General features: G+C 43.3%; 4 protein-coding genes across 4 annotated transcripts; all 4 read right to left on the reverse strand.

Annotated features, from left to right (window-relative positions):
- Positions 1 to 1514: 1514 nt before the first annotated feature.
- Positions 1515 to 4338, reverse strand: LOC141016626 (tripartite motif-containing protein 16-like). The gene has a single exon (XM_073491102.1). It carries the CDS (start codon positions 3864 to 3866, stop codon positions 2187 to 2189), a length of 1680 nt encoding a protein of 559 aa, XP_073347203.1. The 5' UTR covers positions 3867 to 4338; the 3' UTR covers positions 1515 to 2186.
- A 1125-nt stretch (positions 4339 to 5463) lies between these two features.
- Positions 5464 to 7811, reverse strand: LOC141017096 (intraflagellar transport protein 57 homolog). Its single transcript, XM_073491712.1, has 5 exons — positions 7802 to 7811; positions 7080 to 7258; positions 6827 to 6889; positions 6288 to 6354; positions 5464 to 5877 (listed from the first exon to the last, which is right to left on the reverse strand). The coding sequence occupies exons 1-5, from the start codon at positions 7809 to 7811 to the stop codon at positions 5696 to 5698; spliced, it is 501 nt and encodes a 166-aa protein (XP_073347813.1). The 3' UTR covers positions 5464 to 5695.
- A 677-nt stretch (positions 7812 to 8488) lies between these two features.
- On the reverse strand, positions 8489 to 11085 carry LOC141017441 (tripartite motif-containing protein 16-like). Its single transcript, XM_073492169.1, has one exon. The coding sequence runs from the start codon at positions 10823 to 10825 to the stop codon at positions 9161 to 9163; it is 1665 nt and encodes a 554-aa protein (XP_073348270.1). The 5' UTR covers positions 10826 to 11085; the 3' UTR covers positions 8489 to 9160.
- Positions 11086 to 14340: 3255 nt separating this feature from the next.
- LOC141017097 (uncharacterized) lies at positions 14341 to 23852 on the reverse strand. The gene is made up of 6 exons (XM_073491713.1): positions 22059 to 23852; positions 19990 to 20121; positions 19737 to 19799; positions 19198 to 19264; positions 18563 to 18691; positions 14341 to 16784 (listed from the first exon to the last, which is right to left on the reverse strand). Exons 1-6 carry the CDS (start codon positions 23718 to 23720, stop codon positions 15013 to 15015), a joined length of 3825 nt encoding a protein of 1274 aa, XP_073347814.1. The 5' UTR covers positions 23721 to 23852; the 3' UTR covers positions 14341 to 15012.
- Between the last annotated feature and the right edge of the window lie 1021 nt (positions 23853 to 24873).

Raw genomic sequence — 24873 nt, forward strand, 5'->3', positions numbered from 1 at the left:
ACAACTGAAGTGTCTGGAGACTTCGTACAGCATTTACACAAAGACAGAAAGAAGTTCATGCAGAACATTTGCTGAATTCACAAGAAGGAACAAATAATGAAGAATTAGTCAGAGACAGAGTTTCACACAGTTTATAAAGTGTCTCCAACTCAACAACTCACTAAATTGAGACATTTTCAAAGGGAGTCTGGTGACTTTCTCCACGGGGACAAAGAAGTCGCCTATACTGGTTACTGTTTAGTGTATTTGTAAAATGTGACATGTTTAGATCAATAAAATGTTTCTTCTTTCATAAATTGAGTGTAAATGGTGAAATCAGTGTAAACAGTGTTCAAACAGCTGCTAAATGTTGGCAGGTCAGACTTTAGCACTTTAGACACAGAAGCAGACAGGCTGGTGCAGCCATGCTGCCACAAACTGACACTTTCTACAAGGAAACACACAACTTACTGTTTTCATTTAATGCTGAATTTACAAGAAGGAGACAATGATTCAGAATTTGCTGCAGCTGTGTCACAAATCGTTTAAAGTTTCTCCTCATGAAACAACTCTTAAAATTATGCAATTTGTTAAGGGAGTCTGGTGAACCAGATCAGCTGCTTCTGCTGTTCATTTGATGATTCATATGAATCAATGATGTGATTTCCATCTTTACCTGAAAATGATTAAAATGTGACTGTTAGTTGTAAAGAAAAGTGAAGTTTGGAGTAAAACCTTCAAACATAAGTGGTCAACCTGAACTTCAGCAGGTGGAAGTCTGTGTGAGCTGAACATTCAGACAGCGTCAGTGGACAGAGGGAGAAAAATCATCAGTTTTTTGGACATTAAAGCCTGTAAACGTCTTCTGAAAGACACCTGAAATAAAAATATGAGCCTGAAAATGAGCATAATATGTCTCCTTTGAGTAAAACATGCAGACAAAGTGAGCGGAGCTGCTTTAACCTCCACTACATCTCTGGTTAGCAGGATGACGGCGCCCTCTTGTGTCCTGCATCAGTTTTCACAGTTCACTTGTTGACCTGCTGTGATGTTCACTGCAGGAAGACATGTAGAAACTTCACTGAGCCTTTGGCAGCTTCAAACAACATCAGTAAAGACACATTTAAATATATGTGACATCACACTGTGTCAGTTTGTTCACAGGAGTCACAGCCTGTAACACTGATGCTGCATTCAGGTCACACGGGAAAGACGGGAGAGAAGAGTTTCACCTTTACAAATATTCTTCACATCAGCTCTTAGGTTGTAAATAGTATTTAGGAATGTGACATTTGAGGCTTTTTAAGTTCTCTGACTTCTAGAATTATGATTCAACAACATGGAAATACTTGAAACCAAACGTGAAGAATAATTTATTCATTTGATGATTTTCTGACGGCTTCAGCTCTGAACATGAACTGTGAACTTTGTGGTGTTTGAGGAGGAAAAGTGCCTCAGTTATACTCTCATGTTAGTGTCACATGTTCTCCATCAGCTCTGTGTGAGACCCTGGAATGAAGACGACAAGAAAAGACTTTGTTCCTGTTTGTTTATTCACCATGTAAAGCTTCAGTTTGTTCACACGTCCCATCAGTAAAGTCTGTTCAATGACTCTGGTTCAATGATTTCACTTCATCCACACAATCAGTTTGTTTGAATCTCAGCTACGTACAAGAAAATAATAAATGATCTTCCTCATATATTATTGAATTTGTGTGACGATTGCAACAACAACAGCTTTTGTTCTGCCAAACAAATAAATGTAAATGTGATTATAGATGAATTTAAACATGTACAAAGTGATGAGAACTAAATATGTAGGATAAATGAAGCTCTGCTGCTTTCTCTCTTTAGACTCATGCAGTGGGAGAGAAACAACAACATGCAAACACATCAGTACAAATATTCAACACACATTTAGAGCACAGACACGTTTATATCTTCATGCAGACAAATGTCAGTTCAGCTGAACAAAAGTCATCATGAGCAGTGAGAGCCTCCATGGTTAAACAGACACAGGAAGGAGCGCCACCTAAAGACACTCAAACATTTACACAACAACAGGTGAGAAGATGTCAAAGTCCCGCCCATCATGTTTGATTGACAGGTGAAGACACCACACAACAATCAGCCACAAACATGAAGACGGAATAAGTTTAAGAGTTAAAACTCAGAGTTTAACTCACTGTCCCTTAAATGACTTCTGTCTATTTGACTTTACTGAACTCAGCAGTGGATTCAGTATAATAAACCCAAACTCCAGCATAGAGAGGCTGAGTGAATGTGGTCTGGACTCTGTGGAGGAGAGTGATGGTTTCAGAGACGCTGTAGAAGGACAGAATACCTGCACTGTGATCCAGGTACACTCCAACTCTGGAGGACCGAGGACCTGAGACGGGAGTTTGGACTTTGTTGTGATGAAATTTATAACTGTCATTGTAACAATCTAATGACCAAGATTTGTCATTTCGTCCAAACCAACATTCATAAGAGCTCCCTGTTCTGTTGATATTCTTGTATGCGACTGCTACTTCAACATTTCTCCCTCTCCACTCCACCTCCCAGTAACAACGTCCAGTCAGACTCTCTCTACTCAGGACCTGACCATAGTAAGTGAATCTGTCTGGGTGACTAGAATAAGACTGTTGTTGACTCATTCTTGTTACTTTTCTGTTCCCCTCAGATAATAACAGCTTTGTGTTTACTGTGTTTGGATCCAGTGTGATTTCACGTGAATATCTTAAGAGTCCAGCTCTGGTCTCAGGCTCTGGTTGTGGGTTTGACAGTAAAACATCCACTTCAGTCACTGTCAGTGAGATGTTTGTCCATGTCTCTCTCAGGACGTCCTGTAGTTTGTCTCTGACCTCTGACACAGCTGCTGTCACATCCTCAAAGTATCTCAGAGGACGGATATTGATGCTGGATGAGTGTGTAGACTCACTGAGCGCTGACAGTGAGGGGCAGTTGTGTAGAAACTGGTTGTGATCCTCTGTGTGTGAGAGCTTCTTCAGCTCAGCGTCTTTCCTCTTCAGCTCAGTGATCTCCTGCTCCAGCTTCTCCTGAAGCTCTTTGACTCGACTCACTTCAGTTTCCTGCTGGGATCTGACCTGCTGCTTCACATCAGAGCGTCTTTTCTCCATGAGACGGATCAGCTCGGTGAAGATCTTCTCACTGTGCTCCGCTGCTTTATCAGCAGAGCCATTGATGGCCTCCACCTCCTGTTGAAGCACCTTCACATCTTCCTCTCTGTCCTGGATCCTCTGCTGGATGTTTTGTCGACTCCCCTCCAGCTCTCTCTGCCTCTCAGTCCTCTCTGCTGCAGCTGACACTGTGTCGTGGCCTTTATGTTCGTCCATGGAGCACAAAATACAGATACACTGCTGATCAGTACGGCAGAAGATCTTCATCACCTCATCGTGACGAGAGCAGATGTTCTCCTGGAGCTTCTCTGACGGCTCCACCAGCTTGTGTTTTTCATAGGCAGGAATTTCAAAGTGAGGCTGAAGATGTTTCTCACAGAAAGAGATCAGACAGAACAAACAGGACTTAACTGCTCTCAGTTTCCTCCCAGTGCAGACATCACAGGCCACATCTTCAGGTCCAGCATAGCAGAGATCAGCAGGAGCAGCTTGGAGTCCAGTCTTCTTCAGCTCCTCCACTAAATCTGCTAACACGGTGCTTTTCACCAGGACAGGCCTCGGTGTGAAGCTCTGCCTACACTGAGGGCAGCTGTGGGTTTTCTTCTCATCCTCTGTGTCCCAGTAGCTTTGAATACAGTTCATGCAGTAGCTGTGTCCACAGGGAATAGTCACCGGATCCTTCAGTAGTTCCAAACAGATGGAACAGCAGAACTTTGCTCGGTCCAGTTGATTGTTTTGTTGAGCCATTTCACCTCCGAGTGTCGACGACTGTCTGAGTTTCACTTCCTGATAACTGAAACTAGTCTGAGCTCTGATCTGAACAACATGAGCTTCCGCAGTGAATGAGGCTCGTCAGCTCCTTCACTTCCTGGTTACACCCTCATTCAAAGTGCAGATCTGAAGGGGAGGGAACAAGGAGATAAAGTGACAGAGTGGAGCTGCTGTGTTTGAGAGCAGGAAGAAGAGGGAGGGCTGATCCAGCTGTGCTTCATTCCAGGACGAGGAGCCGCTCTGTGACTCTGGACTTTGTTCGCTCGTTTACAACGAAGCCTCAGTTAAAACCTGCTCCACATTTGACAACATCAAAGTTTTTAGTTGTGAAATATTTCTGGGCTCCTCAGGCTTTGCTGACGGCTCCATAGTTCTCTAACTCTTCCTCAGATTGTGTTCAGTTTTATTTTCCTGCTCATAAAAACAGTCGACCTTCAACAGGGAGTCATCAAACCAGCCTGTCATAAAACACTGAAGCCGCTGGAATAAAATGTTCTCACGTTTAATGATTAACATTTCTGTTTCACAACATCAACCTGAGTCAAACCAGCTTTTCAAGCTTCAAACTAAAATCATCAATCCAGATATTTGTCGTCACTCTGAACCCAGAAGGACACAAATGAACCAGATCAGCTGCTTCTGCTGTTCATGTGATGATGTATATGAATCAATAAATCAGTAAAGTGGATGTACTTTAGTCTGTTTCCTCGTGTGATCACAGCCAAACATTTGATTTCCATCATCGGGACCTTAAAATGATTTCAGGCTGACTGAAAACTGTTGATGTGAAAGTTTCATCTTGAAATCGAATCTTCTTCAAACACAACATCATCAGCTGAACTTCAGCAGGTGGACGCATGAAGTCGCATCAGGCCAAAAGAAACCACAAGACTTTTGTAAAACGTGGCTGATTTGAAGCTGAAATAAAGGAGGAAAAACTAAAGTTAAAATAAAAAAAGGCTGATGAAACAATAATTTAAGCTCTTTTAGTTGTAAATGATGTAATTCTCCACTGGGTGTAAAAGGTGAAGTGTCAGAGATGAGGACTCGTAACACCGGTGCATCACAAGGAGACATTTTATCATCTTTACTGTGTAAACCGACGAGTGTTAAACTTCAAGACTCTCACTTTAACTTCCTGCAGCGGGCTGACGATGTGTCCTGTGTGATGGATCAACCTCACACAGAGAGCTGACTGTAGTTTGAAGGAGGCAACACAGATCCAATCTGCACTTTCAGTGGTCCGACACACGTTTACCATGATGTGTGACGCACTGCACCTTAATGATGAAGACTCACATCAGCCTCAACACATGTTGTTAACTAAAACTGTATAACAGGTGAGCTGAGGAGCTTTAACCTCCAACACATCTGTGGTTGGCAGGATGACGGCGCCCTCTTGTGTTGGAACATCGGACCTGTTTTCATTCTGTCATTTAAAGGTGAATAAAATCAGAGTTTTAAAATTAAAACCTCATCAGGTTCAGGAGTTTCTCTGCTGCTGACGTCTCGTGGCCTTTTTGCTCAGAGTAAATGTTCACAGAACAAATTCAACTTCAACAAAAGACAGAAATTATTGTTGGAATAAAAATTTATTGTATGTTCATATTCACAAAAAAGGAAACCAGATACTCTTCATAAAAAATGTATCTGAGAAATAAATAAGTGACGTTCAGGACAAAGAGTGAAACTGATGAACTGTTCCAGCTGACGGACCGACACTGTGGAGACACAAGTGTTAAAGATCCAACGTCATGAGAAATACATGAGACAGCTGCTGGTGTTTGTTGTTTGTGCCGGTCAACCTAAGCGAAGGGCCCGGCGGCCGTCTCGGGGATGTTGGTGGCGTGCATGTCGCGTGTCATGTTGGACTTCTCTTTGAGTTTGGCCTGAAGCAGCGTGTGCTCAACGACGCCGATCCTCACGTCCATCTGAACGATCTCCTGCTTCAGCTTGGTCAAACTCTGCTTGATCTTCACCACCGGAGCTGAAGGAGGAATCAAACACAGACAGACGGTCGGTATCAAACACAGACGGACGGTCGGTATCAAACACAGACGGACGGTCGGTATCAAACACAGACGGACGGTCGGTATCAAACACAGACAGACGGTCGGTATCAAACACAGACAGACGGTCGGTATCAAACACAGACGGACGGTCGGTATCAAATACAGACAGGCGGTCGGTATCAAACACAGACAGGCGGTCGGTATCAAACACAGACAGACGGTCGGTATCAAACACAGACAGACGGTCGGTACCAAACACAGACAGGCGGTCGGTATCAAACACAGACGGACGGTCGGTATCACACACAGACAGGCGGTCGGTATCAAACACAGACAGCTCATTCCTTCAAATTAACTTAGACACAGAGTCAGTCATCAGATTCACCTCCGTCAGACATGCTGCTGCCTTTCTCCTCCATCTCCTGCTTCACCTTCTCCAGCTCTTCACTGATCTGTAACACACAGAAGCTGAATTTAGAAGAAGGCACCAATGATTAAGAATTTGCTGCAGCTGTGTCACAAATCGTGTAAAGTTTCTCCTCACTCACCAACTCTCAAAATGCTGCGATTTGTTAAGGGAGTCTGGTGATATTGCAGTTGCTAGTTTGAAGCGTTGGTTGAAACAGACAGTGTGTTAACATCTGCTGCTAACATTGGCAGGTTAAGAGCCCAGACAAGCCATTTTGTCACCGTAACAACCATCACATCCTCCACTGATGATGTCCTTGTCGGGGACGCATCATGACATTTACAATGCGGTCCAATGTGTCCCAGACCACCTCGCCAGCGTCTTGGTGGTCATTTACACTTGTATTTAGAGCCGTCCGTTTGTGTTCGCATCACCAGAGATGGATGTTAATGTCGGGTCTTTCTCCACACGGACGCGACCTCAGTGACATGAAAACATACGATGTGTTCACTGACCTCTGCCAGGACTCTGGTCCTCTCAGTCACTCCTCCACTGGCCTGCTGGTAGTGCTCCTTTGCCTGTTGGAGAACACGTGTTTGTTACCAGGTTTGTGTTTGGTCCTTAAATAAAGAATGATTTATATTTCCAAACTTGAAATCCAAACGTGCATCAGGACAGAACAACCTTTCTGTGTCTTTGCCCATTCCTAAAACCTTCAATCGATCAGCTGGAAGTTTTTGTTTTTCATACTTGTCTTTTGGCGTTTACCTCGCTGAGTTTGGCCTGAGCGCTGCGGTACTCCTGGATCAGATGCTCCAGCTGGTTGTTGATGTATTTCTCTCTGCTGCTCACCTTCTCAAGAGTCTTACCGATGTCCTCCTGCAGTTTGTCCAGGTAACTCTGCAGAGACAGGAAAGGACACACCAGGACGCCGTCATGACACACAGCTGGATATTATTAAAGGATGTTTCCAGAAGAATCCCTGCTGCCATTTTCAGTTCCAGCCCATGAACTTCTTCCTGTGTGTACATTTCTTCTGTACTCCAGATGAAGATGTTGATTTTCTCAACAAAAAGCGGTGGCTGCAGTAAAATGTTCCAGGCTGACGTCAGTAGATGATTGTGAGCTGAATATCGATTTGCAACATCACGCACTTGTTTGAGGGGAAGACGGGACGTCACCGCAGCCCACTGGAGTTCACCACATGGAAAAGCAAATTGCTGCAGCTGGAAGTGTTTTTAATGTTTTACGTTATCTTGGATTAGGCTTGATTGAACTAAAGTTGACTACTGGGCCTTGGCGGAGGTATGCGCTCTACTGAGCTGCTCTGGTTTCAGCTGTACTTACTGAATAGTGTCGGGTAGTTTATTATTTAGTCGTCATACATTCTGTGTGTAAAACTCTTACTTTCTAAAGTGTCGAGTAACGTGTTGTAAAATATTTGCCTCTGTGATGTCGTGGAGAGGAAACAAAGAAAACACTCAGCTGACGTGAGATCATTGTTCTTCTCTTCAACTGCAGCTTCAACTTTGTCAGTTCAATAAAAAAAAAAAGCAGCTAAATAAATGATTGTTTCTCACAGTAACGACACCAGTAGTGCTGCAGCATTCAATGTAGATCGTCTGCTGTAATTATACCAAGAAACAACAGCAGGTGGAGCCACACACACAGACACACACACACACACACACACACACACACACACACACACACACACACACACACACACACACACACACACACACACACACACAGCTGTATATAGTACATGTTAGTTAGTGTGTTTTCATCTTTGTGTTAAATAAAAGACTTTTGAACCTTCATGCTTTCTATTTTTATATTGTACAAGAGTGAATGTTGCCAACATCGACTGTCAAGAACTCAAAAATCCTTCGACCATTACAGCTGTTATGACAATATTGGTTGTAGTTATTAACTTAATTATTAATCCGTTACAAACAGTTTAGTACATTTTTATGAGACTGATTTGGTGAATTGACCATCTTTTCTGTTCTTCAAGGGTGGTGCCCCGAGGTGATCTAATATAAATTGGATCTTATTATTTATCATAATTAATAATTATCCCTGATAATCATTAATTGTTATTGATAGCCATATTTAACCCAAAACTCCCTATTAATGTTGCATGAAGCACTACAAAGATGACAAGAAAAGACTTTGTTCCTGTTTGTTTATTCACCATGTAAAGCTTCAGTTTGTTCACACGTCCCATCAGTAAAGTCTGTTCAGTGACTCTGGTTCAATGATTTCACTTCATCCACACAATCAGTTTGTTTGAATCTCAGCTACGTACAAGAAAACAATAAATGATCTTCCTCATATATTATTGAATTTGTGTGACGATTGGAACAACGACAGCTTTTGTTCTGCCAAACAAATAAATGTAAATGTGATTATAGATGAATTTAAACATGTACAAAGTGATGAGAACTAAATATGTAGGATAAATGAAGCTCTGCTGCTTTCTCTCTTTAGACTCATGCAGTGGGAGAGAAACAACAACATGCAAACACATCAGTACAAATATTCAACACACATTTAGAGCACAGACACGTTTATATCTTCATGCAGACAAATGTCAGTTCAGCTGAACAAAAGTCATCATGAGCAGTGAGAGCCTCCATGGTTAAACAGACACAGGAAGGAGCGCCACCTAAAGACACTCAAACATTTACACAACAACAGATGAGAAGATGTCAAAGTCCCGCCCATCGTGTTTGATTGACAGGTGAAGACACCACACAACAATCAGCCACAAACATGAAGACAGAATAAGTTTAAGAGTTAAAACTCAGAGTTTAACTCACTGTCCCTTAAATGACTTCTGTCTATTTGACTTTACTGAACTCAGCAGTGGATCCAGGATAAACCCAAACTCCAGCATAGAGAGGTTCAGTGAATGTTGTCTGGACTCTGTGGAGGAGAGTGATGGTTTCAGAGACGCTGTAGAAGGACAGAATACCTGCACTGTGATCCAGGTACACTCCAACTCTGGAGGACCGAGGACCTGAGACGCGAGTTTCGACATTGTTGTGATAAAAGTTATAACTGTCATTGACACAACATAATGACCAAGATTTGTCATTTCGTCCAAATCCACTCACACTCCCTGCTCTGCTGATGTTCTTGTATGCGACTGCTACATAAACTCCTCTCCCTCTCCACTCCACCTCCCAGTAACAACGTCCAGTCAGACTCTCTCTACTCAGGACCTGACACCAGTCAGTGAATCTGTCTGGGTGACTAGAATAAGACTGTGGTTGACTGATGTTTGTTACTTTCCTGTTCCCCTCAGATAATAACAGCCATGTGTGTGCTGTGTTTGGATCCAGTGTGATTTCACGTGAATATCTTAAGAGTCCAGCTCTGGTCATGTTCTCTGGTTGTGACAGTAAAACATCCACTTCAGTCACTGTCAGTGAGATGTTTGTCCATGTGTCTCTCAGGACGTCCTGTAGTTTGTCTCTGGCCTCTGACACAGCTGCTGTCACATCCTCAAAGTATCTCAGAGGACGGATATTGATGCTGGATGAGTGTGTAGACTCACTGAGTGCTGACAGTGAGGGGTAGTTGTGTAGAAACTGGTTGTGATCCTCTGTGTGTGAGAGCTTCTTCAGCTCAGCGTCTTTCCTCTTCAGCTCAGTGATCTCCTGCTCCAGCTTCTCCTGAAGCTCTTTGACTCGACTCACTTCAGTTTCCTGCTGGGATCTGACCTGCTGCTTCACCTCAGAGCGTCTTTGCTCCATGAGACGGATCAGCTCGGTGAAGATCTTCTCACTGTGCTCCACTGCTTTATCAGCAGAGCCATTGATGGCCTCCACCTCCTGTTGAAGCACCTTCACATCTTCCTCTCTGTGCTGGATTCTCTGCTGGATGTTTTGTCGACTCCCCTCCAGCTCTCTCTGCCTCTCAGTCCTCTCTGCTGCAGCTGACACTGTGTCGTGGCCTTTATGTTCGTCCATGGAGCACAAAATACAGATGGTCTGCTGATCAGTACGGCAGAAGATCTTCATCACCTCATCGTGACGAGAGCAGATGTTCTCCTGGAGCTTCTCTGACGGCTCCACCAGCTTGTGTTTCTTTAAAGGAGCTGCTTCATAGTGAGGCTGCAGGTGTTTCTCACAGTAAGAGGCCGGACAGGACAAACAGGACTTAACTGCTCTCAGTTTCCTCCCAGTGCAGACATCACAGGCCACATCTTCAGGTCCAGCATAGCAGAGATCAGCAGGAGCAGCTTGGAGTCCAGTCTTCTTCAGCTCCTCCACTAAATCTGCTAACATAGTGTTTTTCACCAGGACAGGCCTCGGTGTGAAGCTCTGCCTACACTGAGGGCAGCTGTGGGTTTTCTTCTCATTCTCTTTGTCCCAGTAGCTTTGAATACAGTTCATGCAGTAGCTGTGTCCACAAGGAATAGTCACCGGATCCTTCAGTAGATCCAAACAGACGGAACAGCAGAACTTTGCTCGGTCCAGTTGATTGTTTTGTTGAGCCATTTCACCTCCGCGTGTCGACGACTGTCTGAGATTCACTTCCTGATAACTGAAACTAGTCTGAGCTCTGATCTGAACAACATGAGCTTCCGCAGTGAATGAGGCTCGTCAGCTCCTTCACTTCCTGGTTACACCCTCATTCAAAGTGCAGATCTGAAGGGGAGGGAACAAGGAGATAAAGTGACAGAGTGGAGCTGCTGTGTTTGAGAGCAGGAAGAAGAGGGAGGGCTGATCCAGCTGTGCTTCATTCCAGGACGAGGAGGTTTGAGAGAGACACTGTTTAACACTTGTTTACAACAGAGATCATTTCTCTGTTAAAAACACTGATCACTTCAGTTTCTAGGAGGTGAACTCTTCTTAGAATCAGAGGGTTTGATGACGACTCTCCAGTTTTCACAATCAGCTCATTTGTTCTCCTAAAATATAGTTTAATTAAAGTTTTTCATGGTTGCAGTGATTCTAACACATCAGATGAACACGTTAAACTCAGAATATAATCTGGATTAAAAGCTGTATTTTGATGTGAGATGCGTTCAAACAAAGAAATCAAAAGTTTCTTGTTCCGTCTCTGAATCCCACAACATGAATGCATCAGATCATTTGACTCTGCAGTTCAGGTGGAGACCGTCATGATGACTGGATGAATCTGGGAAATCTACACGTTTACACATCGCATCAGTAGCTTCTGATATTTCCTTCAGTGTTAACTCTTCTTCTAGATGAATCTCATCTTCTTCTGAAATCTGTGGTAAGTTAAGATTATCTAAGAACTGCGTCTGGAGGTCCAAGTTAGGAGAGCACTCTGAACCACACAGCTTTCCATAATAATCTCTACACGCTTCATTAATCTTCACTGGATCTCTTATGTTTCCCGATGGGCCTTCAGTTGTGGTAACAGCTCGCTCAGTTTGTCTTAGTTTGATCTGCCATGCGAGTCGTCTTCCTGCTTTATCTCCATGTTCGTCACCTTGTTTTCTATTTCAGTACCTTTGCAGCTGCTCTACTCGCTGACATTTCATTACAACAGGCCCTTTAGTAGCAGCAGTTTATTAAGATCATCTGTATTATCAGTTGTTTTCTGATATATATCTTTTGTGTGGCTGTTTAAACTACAAAAGCCAATAATTTGACCTCTGATGAATACTTTGAATGCTTCCCATCTTACACGTGCTGAGGTTTCACATGTATTAGTTTCAAAGTAAAGCTCTATTTGTTTACCAAGGAAGTCTATGAATGACGGGTCCTGAAGCCATCCTGTTTGAAGACGCCATTTAGGGGCGTCGCACACCATTTTATTACTGATATATATTAATGAAACTGCTGTATGGTCAGAGATAACGACACTGTGGTACTGACGATCTGTAATCCTGGGAAGCAGTTGAAAAGTAATCAATACCTGAGTATGTTTGGTGAGTACTAGAGTAGCATGAGGAAGCTATCGAGCTAGGATCAAGATGTCTCCAAATATCCAACAGATTTAAATCTTTCATCAACTGTTGGATCGGTCTTCTTGATTTGGCCTGTGTGTTGTCGATGCCTGTTGAACGATCTTTCACTGGGTCCAAAGTGCAAATCACATCACCTGCTATCAAGTATTGACCTGACAGGTCAGAGATTAAGAGAAATAAATCATCGACTATCATCGTTAGGACCATATACGTTACTTAAATACATTTGTTGAACAATAATAACTCACTGCTCAAGTGAAACTTCACCTGTCCAGTCTCAGACATCCCACTTTATAGGTGGAAGGTTGTGACAAAACACTTTTCCTTCAGCACGTTCATTAAGCATCGAGAAGCATAAACACAACATGAAAATAAACAAAATGAGACACATTATCACAAGGTTGCAATGAACTGTTGAGCCAGTGTTCATTCAGAGTCTGTCAAAGTCACATTGGCTGCCAGCTTTGTCCAGTCTATAGATTCATAATGGCTCATCCCAATGTGCTAACAGTCATTAACAAAAACATTAAAGTAGCTTTGCAGCGTTCTCCTAAACAACTGAAGTGTCTGGAGACTTCGTACAGCATTTACACAAAGACAGAAAGAAGTTCATGCAGAACATTTGCTGAATTCACAAGAAGGAACAAATAATGAAGAATCAGTCAGAGACAGAGTTTCACACAGTTTATAAAGTGTCTCCAACTCAACAACTCACTAAATTGAGACATTTTCAAAGGGAGTCTGGTGACTTCCTCCACGGGGACAAAGAAGTCGCCTATACTGGTTACTGTTTAGTGTATTTGTAAAATGTGACATGTTTAGCGTCAATAAAATGTTTCTTCTTTCATAAATTGAGTGTAAATGGTGAAATGAGTGTAAACAGTGTGTTCAAACAGCTGCTAAATGTTGGCAGGTCAGACTTTAGCACTTTAGACACAGAAGCAGACAGGCTGGTGCAGCCATGCTGCCACAAACTGACACTTTCTACAAGGAGACACACAACTTACTGTTTTCATTTAATGCTGAATTTACAATAAGGAGACAATGATTCAGAATTTGCTGCAGCTGTGTCGCAAATCGTTTAAAGTTTCTCCTCATGAAACAACTCTTAAAATTATGCAATTTGTTAAGGGAGTCTGGTGAACCAGATCAGCTGCTTCTGCTGCTCATTTGATGATTCATATGAATCAATGATGTGACTTCCATCTTTACCTGAAAATGATTAAAATGTGACTGTTAGTTGTAAAGAAAAGTGAAGTTTGGAGTAAAACCTTCAAACACAAGTGGTCGACCTGAACTTCAGCAGGTGGAAGTCTGTGTGAGCTGAACATTCAGACAGCGTCAGTGGACAGAGGGAGAAAAATCATCAGTTTTTTGGACATTAAAGCCTGTAAACGTCTTCTGAAAGACACCTGAAATAAAGATATGAGCCTGAAAATGAGCATAATATGTCTCCTTTGAGTAAAACATGCAGACAAAGTGAGCGGAGCTGCTTTAACCTCCACTACATCTCTGGTTAGCAGGATGACGGCGCCCTCTTGTGTCCTGCATCAGTTTTCACAGTTCACTTGTTGACCTGCTGTGATGTTCACTGCAGGAAGACATGTAGAAACTTCACTGAGCCTTTGGCAGCTTCAAACAACATCAGTAAAGACACATTTAAATATATGTGACATCACACTGTGTCAGTTTGTTCACAGGAGTCACAGCCTGTAACACTGATGCTGCATTCAGGTCACACGGGAAAGACGGGAGAGAAGAGTTTCACCTTTACAAATATTCTTCACATCAGCTCTCAGGTTGTAAATAGTATTTAGGGATGTGACATTTGAGGCTTTTTAAGTTCTCTGACTTCTAGAATTATGATTCAACAACATGGAAATACTTGAAACCAAACGTGAAGAATAATTTATTCATTTGATGATTTTCTGACGCTTCAGCTCTGAACATGAACTGTGAACTTTGTGGTGTTTGAGGAGGAAAAGTGCCTCAGTTATACTCTCATGTTAGTGTCACATGTTCTCCATCAGCTCTGTGTGAGACCCTGGAATGAAGACGACAAGAAAAGACTTTGTTCCTGTTTGTTTATTCACCATGTAAAGCTTCAGTTTGTTCACACGTCCCATCAGTAAAGTCTGTTCAGTGACTCTGGTTCAATGATTTCACTTCATCCACACAATCAGTTTGTTTGAATCTCAGCTACGTACAAGAAAATAATAAATGATCTTCCTCATATATTATTGAATTTGTGTGACGATTGCAACAACGACAGCTTTTGTTCTGCCAAACAAATAAATGTAAATGTGATTATAGATGAATTTAAACATGTACAAAGTGATGAGAACTAAATATGTAGGATAAATGAAGCTCTGCTGCTTTCTCTCTTTAGACTCATGCAGTGGGAGAGAAACAACAACATGCAAACACATCAGTACAAATATTCAACACACATTTAGAGCACAGACACGTTTATATCTTCATGCAGACAAATGTCAGTTCAGCTGAACAAAAGTCATCATGAGCAGTGAGAGCCTCCATGGTTAAACAGACACAGGAAGGAGCGCCACCTAAAGACACTCAAACATTTACACAACAACAGATGAGAAGATGACAAAGTCCCGCCCATCATGTTTGATTGACAGGTGAAGACACCACACAACAATCAGCCACAAACATGAAGACAGAATAAGTTTAAGAGTTAAAACTCAGAGTTTAACTCACTGTCCCTTAAATGACTTCTGTCTATTTGAGTTTACTGAACTCAGCAGTGGATTCAGAACAAACATAAACTCCAGCATAGAGAGGCTGAGTGAATGTGGTCTGGACTCTGTGGAGGAGAGTGATGGTTTCAGAGACGCTGTAGAAGGACAGAATACCTGCACTGTGATCCAGGTACACTCCAACTCTGGAGGACCGAGGACCTGAGACGGGAGTTTGGACTTTGTTGTGATAAAAGTTATAACTGTTATTGTCACAATCTAATGACCAAGATTTGTCATTTCGTCCAAATCTACTCACACCCCCTGCTCTGCTGATATTCTTGTATGCGACTGCTACTTCAACATTTGTCCCTCTCCACTCCACCTCCCAGTAACAACGTCCAGTCAGACTCTCTCTACTCAGGACCTGAGGATAGTCAGTGAATCTGTCTGGGTGACTAGAATAAGACTGATGTTGTCTCATTCTTGTTGCTTTTCTGTTCCCCTCAGATAATAACAGCTGTGTGTATGCTGTGTTTGGATCCAGTGCGATTTCACGTGAATATCTTAAGAGTCCAGCTCTGGTCTCAGGCTCTGGTTGTGGGTGTGACAGTAAAACATCCACTTCAGTCACTGTCAGTGAGATGTTTGTCCATGTGTCTCTCAGGACGTCCTGTAGTTTGTCTCTGGCCTCTGACACAGCTGCTGTCACATCCTCAAAGTATCTCAGAGGACGGATATTGATGCTGGATGAGTGTGTAGACTCACTGAGTGCTGACAGTGAGGGGTAGTTGTGTAGAAACTGGTTGTGATCCTCTGTGTGTGAGAGCTTCTTCAGCTCAGCGTCTTTCCTCTTCAGCTCAGTGATCTCCTGCTCCAGCTTCTCCTGAAGCTCTTTGACTCGACTCACTTCAGTTTCCTGCTGGGATCTGACCTGCTGCTCCACATCAGAGCTTCTTTTCTCCATGAGACGGATCAGCTCGTTGAAGATCTTCTCACTGTGCTCCGCTGCTTTATCAGCAGAGCCATTGATGGCCTCCACCTCCTGTTGAAGCACCTTCACATCTTCCTCTCTGTCCTGGATTCTCTGTTGGATGTTTTGTCGACTCCCCTCGAGCTCTCTCTGCCTCTCAGTCCTCTCTGCTGCAGCTGACACTGTGTCGTGGCCTTTATGTTCGTCCATGGAGCAGAGATAACAGATACACTGCTGATCAGTACGGCAGAAGATCTTCATCACCTCATCGTGACGAGAGCAGATGTTCTCCTGGAGCTTCTCTGACGGCTCCACCAGCTTGTGTTTCTTGAATTGAGCCACATCAAAGTGAGGCTGAAGATGTTTCTCACAGAAAGAGATCAGACAGACCAGACAGGACTTAACTGCTCTCAGTTTCCTCCCAGTGCAGACATCACAGGCCACATCTTCAGCTCCAGCATAGCAGAGATCAGCAGGAGCAGCTTGGAGTCCAGTCTTCTTCAGCTCCTCCACTAAATCTGCTAACATGGTGTTTTTCACCAGGACAGGCCTCGGTGTGAAGCTCTGCCTACACTGAGGGCAGCTGTGGGTTTTCTTCTCATCCTCTGTGTCCCAGTAGCTTTGAATACAGTTCATGCAGTAGCTGTGTCCACAAGGAATAGTCACCGGATCCTTCAGTAGATCCAAACAGATGGAACAGCAGAACTTTGCTCGGTCCAGTTGATTGTTTTGTTGAGCCATTTCACCTCCGCGTGTCGACGACTGTCTGAGATTCACTTCCTGATAACTGAAACTAGTCTGAGCTCTGATCTGAACAACATGAGCTTCCGCAGTGAATGAGGCTCGTCAGCTCCTTCACTTCCTGGTTACACCCTCATTCAAAGTGCAGATCTGAAGGGGAGGGAACAAGGAGATAAAGTGACAGAGTGGAGCTGCTGTGTTTGAGAGCAGGAAGAAGAGGGAGGGCTGATCCAGCTGTGCTTCGTTCCAGGACGAGGAGCCGCTCTGTGACTCTGGACTTTGTTCGCTCGTTTACAACGAAGCCTCAGTTAAAACCTGCTCCACATTTGACAACATCAAAGTTTTTAGTTGTGAAATATTTCTGGGCTCCTCAGGCTTTGCTGACGGCTCCATAGTTCTCTAACTCTTCCTCAGATTGTGTTCAGTTTTATTTTCCTGCTCATAAAAACAGTCGACCTTCAACAGGGAGTCATCAAACCAGCCTGTCATAAAACACTGAAGCCGCTGGAATATAATGTTCTCACGTTTAATGATTAACATTTCTGTTTCACAACATCATCCTGAGTCAAACCAGCTTTTCAAGCTTCAAACTAAAATCATCAATCCAGATATTTGTTGTCACTCTGAACCCAGAAGGACATAAATGAACCAGATCAGCTGCTTCTGCTGTTCATGTGATGATTTATATGAATCAATAAATCAGTAAAGTGGATGTACTTTAGTCTGTTTCCTCGTGTGATCACAGCCAAACATTTGATTTCCATCATCGGGACCTTAAAATGATTTCAGGCTGACTGAAAACTGTTGATGTGAAAGTTTCATCTTGAAATCGAATCTTCTTCAAACACATCGTCAGCTGAACTTCAGCAGGTGGACGCATGAAGTCACATCAGGCCAAAAGAAACCACAAGACTTTTGTAAAACGTGGCTGATTTGAAGCTGAAATAAAGGAGGAAAAACTAAAGTTAAAATAAAAAAAGGCTGATGAAACAATAATTTAAGCTCTTTCAGTTGTAAATGATGTAATTCTCCACTGGGTGTAAAAGGTGAAGTGTCAGAGATGAGGACTCGTAACACCGGTGCATCACAAGGAGACATTTTATCATCTTTACTGTGTAAACCGACGAGTGTTAAACTTCAAGACTCTCACTTTAACTTCCTGCAGCGGGCTGACGATGTGTCCTGTGTGATGGATCAACCTCACACAGAGAGCTGACTGTAGTTTGAAGGAGGCAACACAGATCCAATCTGCACTTTCAGTGGTCCGACACACGTTTACCATGATGTGTGACGCACTGCACCTTAATGATGAAGACTCACATCAGCCTCAACACATGTTGTTAACTAAAACTGTATAACAGGTGAGCTGAGGAGCTTTAACCTCCAACACATCTGTGGTTGGCAGGATGACGGCGCCCTCTTGTGTTGAAACATTGGACCTGGATTCATTCTGTCATTTAAAGGTGAATAAAATCAGAGTTTTAAAATTAAAACCTCATCAGGTTCAGGAGTTTCTCTGCTGCTGACGTCTCGTGGCCTTTTTGCTCAGAGTAAATGTTCACAGAACAAATTCAACTTCAACAAAAGACAGAAATTATTGTTGGAATAAAAATTTATTGTATGTTCATATTCACAAAAAAGGAAACCAGATACTCTTCATAAAAAATGTAGCTGAGAAATAAATAAGTGACGTTCAGGACAAAGAGTCAAACTGATGAACTGTTCCAGCTGACGGACCGACACTGTGGAGACACAAGTGTTAAAGATCCAATGTCATGAGAAATACATGAGACAGCTGCTGGTGTTTGTTGTTTGTGCCGGTCAACCTAAGCGAAGGGCCCGGCGGCCGTCTCGGGGATGTTGGTGGCGTGCATGTCGCGTGTCATGTTGGACTTCTCTTTGAGTTTGGCCTGAAGCAGCGTGTGCTCGACGACGCCGATCCTCACGTCCATCTGAACGATCTCCTGCTTCAGCTTGGTCAAACTCTGCTTGATCTTCACCACCGGAGCTGAAGGAGGAATCAAACACGGACAGACGGTCGGTATCAAACACAGACAGACGGTCGGTATCAAACACAGACAGACGGTCGGTATCAAACACAGACAGACAGACGGTATCAAACACAGACGGATGTTCGGTATCAAACACGGACAGGCGGTCGGTATCAAACACAGACAGACGGTCGGTATCAAACACAGACGGGCGGTCGGTATCAAACACAGACGGACGGTCGGTATCAAACACAGACAGGCGGTCGGTATCAAACACAGACAGACGGTCGGTATCAAACACAGACGGGCGGTCGGTATCAAACACAGACGGACGGTCGGTATCAAACACAGACAGACGGTCGGTATCAAACACAGACAGACGGTCGGTATCAAACACGGACAGACGGTCGGTATCAAACACAGACAGACGGTCGGTATCACACACAGACAGACGGTCGGTATCAAACACAGACAGCTCATTTCTTCAAATGAACTTAGACACAGAGTCAGTCATCAGATTCACCTCCGTCAGACATGCTGCTGCCTTTCTCCTCCATCTCCTGCTTCACCTTCTCCAGCTCTTCACTGATCTGAAACACACGGAAGCTGAATTTAGAAGAAGGCACCAATGATTAAGAATTTGCTGCAGCTGTGTCACAAATCGTGTAAAGTTTCTCCTCACTCACCAACTCTCAAAATGCTGCGATTTGTTAAGGGAGTCTGGTGATATTGCAGCTGCTAGTTTGAAGCGTTGGTTGAAACAGACAGTGTGTTAACATCTGCTGCTAACATTGGCAGGTTAAGAGCCCAGACAAGTCATTTTGTCACCGTAACAACCATCACATCCTCCACTGATGATGTCCTTGTCGGGGACGCATCATGACATTTACAATGCGGTCCAATGTGTCCCAGACCACCTCGCCAGCGTCTTGGTGGTCATTTACACTTGTATTTAGAGCCGTCCGTTTGTGTTCGCATCACCAGAGATGAATGTTAATGTCGGGTCTTTCTCCACACGGACGCGACCGCAGTGACATGAAAACATACGATGTGTTCACTGACCTCTGCCAGGACTCTGGTCCTCTCAGTCACTCCTCCACTGGCCTGCTGGTAGTGCTCCTTTGCCTGTTGGAGAACACGTGTTTGTTACCAGGTTTGTGTTTGGTCCTTAAATAAAGAATGATTTATATTTCCAAACTTGAAATCCAAACGTGCATCAGGACAGAACAACCTTTCTGTGTTTTTGCCCATTCCTAAAACCTTCAATCGATCAGCTGGAAGTTTTTGTTTGTCATACTTGTCTTTTGGCGTTTACCTCGCTGAGTTTGGCCTGAGCGCTGCGGTACTCCTGGATCAGATGCTCCAGCTGGTTGTTGATGTATTTCTCTCTGCTGCTCACCTTCTCAAGAGTCTTACCGATGTCCTCCTGCAGTTTGTCCAGGTAACTCTGCAGAGACAGGAAAGGACACACCAGGACGCCGTCATGACACACAGCTGGATATTATTAAAGGATGTTTCCAGAAGAATCCCTGCTGCCATTTTCAGTTCCAGCCCATGAACTTTTCTGTGTGTACATTTCTTCTGTACTCCAGATGAAGATGTTGATTTTCTCAACAAAAAGCGGTGGCTGCAGTAAAATGTTCCAGGCTGACGTCAGTAGATGATTGTGAGCTGAATATCGATTTGCAACATCACGCACTTGTTTGAGGGGAAGACGGGACGTCACCGCAGCCCACTGGAGTTCACCACATGGAAAAGCAAATTGCTGCAGCTGGAAGTGTTTTTAATGTTTTACGTTATCTTGGATTAGGCTTGATTGAATTAAAGTTGACTACTGGGCCTTGGCGGAGGTATGCGCTCTACTGAGCTGCTCTAGTTTCAGCTGTACTTACTGAATAGTGTCGGGTAGTTTATCATTTAGTCGTCATACATTGTGTGTGTAAAACTCTTACTTTCTAAAGTGTCGAGTAACGTGTTGTAAAATATTTGCCTCTGTGATGTCGTGGAGAGGAAACAAAGAAAACACTCAGCTGACGTGAGATCATTGTTCTTCTCTTCAACTGCAGCTTCAACTTTGTCAGTTCAATGAAAAAAAGCAGCTAAATCAATGATTGTTTCTCACAGTAACGACACCAGTAGTGCTGCAGCATTCAATGTAGATCGTCTGCTGTAATTATACCAAGAAACAACAGCAGGTGGAGCCAGACACACACACACACACACACACACACACACACACACACACACACACACACACACACACACACACACACACACACAGCTGTATATAGTACATGTTAGTTAGTGTGTTTTCATCTTTGTGTTAAATAAAAGACTTTTGAACCTTCATGCTTTCTATTTTTATATTGTACAAGAGTGAATGTTGCCAACATCGACTGTCAAGAACTCAAAAATCCTTCGACCATTACAGCTGTTATGACAATATTGGTTGTAGTTATTAACTTAATTATTAATCCGTTACAAACAGTTTAGTACATTTTTATGAGACTGATTTGGTGAATTGACCATCTTATCTGTTCTTCAAGGGTGGTGCCCCGAGGTGATCTAATATAAATTGGATCTTATTATTTATCATAATTAATAATTATCCCTGATAATCATTAATTGTTATTGATAGCCATATTTAACCCAAAACGCCCTATTAATGTTGCATGAAGCACTACAAAGACGACAAGAAAAGACTTTGTTCCTGTTTGTTTATTCACCATGTAAAGCTTCAGTTTGTTCACACGTCCCATCAGTAAAGTCTGTTCAATGACTCTGGTTCAATGATTTCACTTCATCCACACAATCAGTTTGTTTGAATCTCAGCTACGTACAAGAAAATAATAAACGATCTTCCTCATATATTATTGAATTTGTGTGACGATTGGAACAACGACAGCTTTTGTTCTGCCAAACAAATAAATGTAAATGTGATTATAGATGAATTTAAACATGTACAAAGTGATGAGAACTAAATATGTAGGATAAATGAAGCTCTGCTGCTTTCTCTCTTTAGACTCATGCAGTGGGAGAGAAACAACAACATGCAAACACATCAGTACAAATATTCAACACACATTTAGAGCACAGACACGTTTATATCTTCATGCAGACAAATGTCAGTTGAGCTGAACAAAAGTCATCATGAGCAGTGAGAGCCTCCATGGTTAAACAGACACAGGAAGGAGCGCCACCTAAAGACACTCAAACATTTACACAACAACAGGTGAGAAGATGTCAAAGTCCCGCCCATCATGTTTGATTGACAGGTGAAGACACCACACAACAATCAGCCACAAACATGAAGACAGAATAAGTTTAAGAGTTAAAACTCAGAGTTTAACTCACTGTCCCTTAAATGACTTCTGTCTATTTGACTTTACTGAACTCAGCAGTGGATTCATAATAAACATTAACTCCAGCATAGAGAGGCTGAGTGAATGTGGTCTGGACTCTGTGGAGGAGAGTGATGGTTTCAGAGACGCTGTAGAAGGACAGAATACCTGCACTGTGATCCAGGTACACTCCAACTCTGGAGGACAGAGGACCTGAGACGGGAGTTTGGACTTTGTTGTGATAAAAGTAATATCTGTCATTGTAACGTTGTAATGACCAAGATTTGTCATTTCGTCCAAACAAAGATTCATTCCCTGCTCTCCTGATATTCTTGTATGCGACTGCTACTTCAACATATCTTCCTCTCCACTCCACCTCCCAGTAACAACGTCCAGTCAGACTCTCTCTACTCAGGACCTGACACCAGTAAGTGAATCTGTCTGGGTGACTAGAATAAGACTGTTGTTGACTCATTCTTGTTGCTTTTCTGTTCCCCTCAGATAATAACAGCTGTGTGTGTGCTGTGTTTGTATCCATTGTGATTTCACGTGAATATCTTAAGAGTCCAGCTCTGGTCTCAGGCTCTGGTTGTGGGTGTGACAGTAAAACATCCACTTCAGTCACTGTCAGTGAGATGTTTGTCCATGTCTCTCTCAGGACGTCCTGTAGTTTGTCTCTGACCTCTGACACAGCTGCTGTCACATCCTCAAAGTACTTCAGAGGACGGATATTGATGCTGGATGAGTGTGTAGACTCACTGAGTGCTGACAGTGAGGGGTAGTTGTGTAGAAACTGGTTGTGATCCTCTGTGTGTGAGAGCTTCTTCAGCTCAGCGTCTTTCCTCTTCAGCTCAGTGATCTCCTGCTCCACCTTCTCCTGAAGCTCTTTGACTCGACTCACTTCAGTTTCCTGCTGGGATCTGACCTGCTGCTTCACATCAGAGCGTCTTTTCTCCATGAGACGGATCAGCTCGGTGAAGATCTTCTCACTGTGCTCCACTGCTTTATCAGCAGAGCCATTGATGGCCTCCACCTCCTGTTGAAGCACCTTCACATCTTCCTCTCTGTCCTGGATTCTCTGCTGGATGTTTTGTCGACTCACCTCCAGCTCTCTCTGCCTCTCAGTCCTCTCTGCTGCAGCTGACACTGTGTCGTGGCCTTTATGTTCGTCCATGGAGCACAAAATACAGATGGTCTGCTGATCAGTACGGCAGAAGATCTTCATCACCTCATCGTGACGAGAGCAGATGTTCTCCTGGAGCTTCTCTGACGGCTCCACCAGCTTGTGTTTCTTTAAAGGAGCTGCTTCATAATGAGGCTGCAGGTGTTTCTCACAGTAAGAGGCCGGACAGGACAAACAGGACTTAACTGCTCTCAGTTTCCTCCCAGTGCAGACATCACAGGCCACATCTTCAGCTCCAGCATAGCAGAGATCAGCAGGAGCAGCTTGGAGTCCAGTCTTCTTCAGCTCCTCCACTAAATCTGCTAACATGGTGTTTTTCACCAGGACAGGCCTCGGTGTGAAGCTCTGCCTACACTGAGGGCAGCTGTGGGTTTTCTTCTCATCCTCTTCGTCCCAGTAGCTTTGAATACAGTTCATGCAGTAGCTGTGTCCACAGGGAATCGTCACCGGATCCTTCAGTGGATCCAAACAGATGGAACAGCAGAACTTTGCTCGGTCCAGTTGATTGTTTTGTTGAGCCATTTCACCTCCGCGTGTCAACGACTGTCTGAGTTTCACTTCCTGATAACTGAAACTAGTCTGAGCTCTGATCTGAACAACATGAGCTTCCGCAGTGAATGAGGCTCGTCAGCTCCTTCACTTCCTGGTTACACCCTCATTCAAAGTGCGGATCTGAAGGGGAGGGAACAAGGAGATAAAGTGACAGAGTGGAGCTGCTGTGTTTGAGAGCAGGAAGAAGAGGGAGGGCTGATCCAGCTGTGCTTCATTCCAGGAAGAGGAGGTTTGAGAGAGACACTGTTTAACACTTGTTCACAACAGAGATCATTTCTCTGTTAAAAACACTGATCACTTCAGTTTCTAGGAGGTGAACTCTTCTTAGAATCAGAGGGTTTGATGACGACTCTCCAGTTTTCACAATCAGCTCATTTGTTCTCCTAAAATATAGTTTAATTAAAGTTTTCCATGGTTGCAGTGATTCTAACACATCAGATGAACACGTTAAACTCAGAATATAATCTGGATTAAAAGCTGTATTTTGATGTGAGATGCGTTCAAACAAAGAAATCAAAAGTGTCTTGTTCCGTCTCTGAATCCCACAACATGAATGCATCAGATCATTTGACTCTGCAGTTCAGGTGGAGACCGTCATGATGACTGGATGAATCTGGGAAATCTACACGTTTACACATCGCATCAGTAGCTTCTGATATTTCCTTCAGTGTTAACTCTTCTTCTAGATGAATCTCATCTTCTTCTGAAATCTGTGGTAAGTTAAGATTATCTAAGAACTGCGTCTGGAGGTCCAAGTTAGGAGAGCACTCTGAACCACACAGCTTTCCATAATAATCTCTACATGCTTCATTAATCTTCACTGGATCTCTTATGTTTCCCGATGGGCCTTCAGTTGTGGTAACAGCTCGCTCAGTTTGTCTTAGTTTGATCTGCCATGCGAGTCGTCTTCCTGCTTTATCTCCATGTTCGTCACCTTGTTTTCTATTTCAGTACCTTTGCAGCTGCTCTACTCGCTGACATTTCATTACAACAGGCCCTTTAGTAGCAGCACTTTATTAAGATCATCTGTATTATCAGTTGTTTTCTGATATATATCTTTAGTTTGGCTGTTTGAACTACAAAAGCCCATAATTTGACCTCTGATGAATACTTTGAATGCTTC

The sequence above is a fragment of the Pagrus major genome, chromosome 21, assembly GCF_040436345.1.
Source record: "Pagrus major chromosome 21, Pma_NU_1.0".
Lineage (NCBI taxonomy): Eukaryota > Metazoa > Chordata > Actinopteri > Spariformes > Sparidae > Pagrus > Pagrus major.

What these genes read in the sequence shown, in the direction of transcription:
- LOC141017097 (XM_073491713.1), bottom strand. Translation starts at nt 23,720, where the DNA reads ATGGCTCAACAAAACAATCAACTGGACCGAGCAAAGTTCTGCTGTTCC. An exon ending in GGACCAGAGTCCTGGCAGAG is followed by an intron (nt 19,265 to 19,736) that starts GTCAGTGAACAC and finishes CGTGTGTTTCAG; the next exon opens with ATCAGTGAAGAGCTGGAGAA. An exon ending in AGAGAAGTCCAACATGACAC is followed by an intron (nt 16,785 to 18,562) that starts GCGACATGCACG and finishes GGAGCTGACGAG; the next exon opens with CCTCATTCACTGCGGAAGCT.
- LOC141017096 (XM_073491712.1), bottom strand. An exon ending in CTCAGGCCAAACTCAGCGAG is followed by an intron (nt 6,890 to 7,079) that starts GTAAACGCCAAA and finishes GTTCTCCAACAG; the next exon opens with GCAAAGGAGCACTACCAGCA. An exon ending in GGACCAGAGTCCTGGCAGAG is followed by an intron (nt 6,355 to 6,826) that starts GTCAGTGAACAC and finishes TGTGTGTTACAG; the next exon opens with ATCAGTGAAGAGCTGGAGAA.
- LOC141016626 (XM_073491102.1), bottom strand. Translation starts at nt 3,866, where the DNA reads ATGGCTCAACAAAACAATCAACTGGACCGAGCAAAGTTCTGCTGTTCC.
- LOC141017441 (XM_073492169.1), bottom strand. Translation starts at nt 10,825, where the DNA reads ATGGCTCAACAAAACAATCAACTGGACCGAGCAAAGTTCTGCTGTTCC.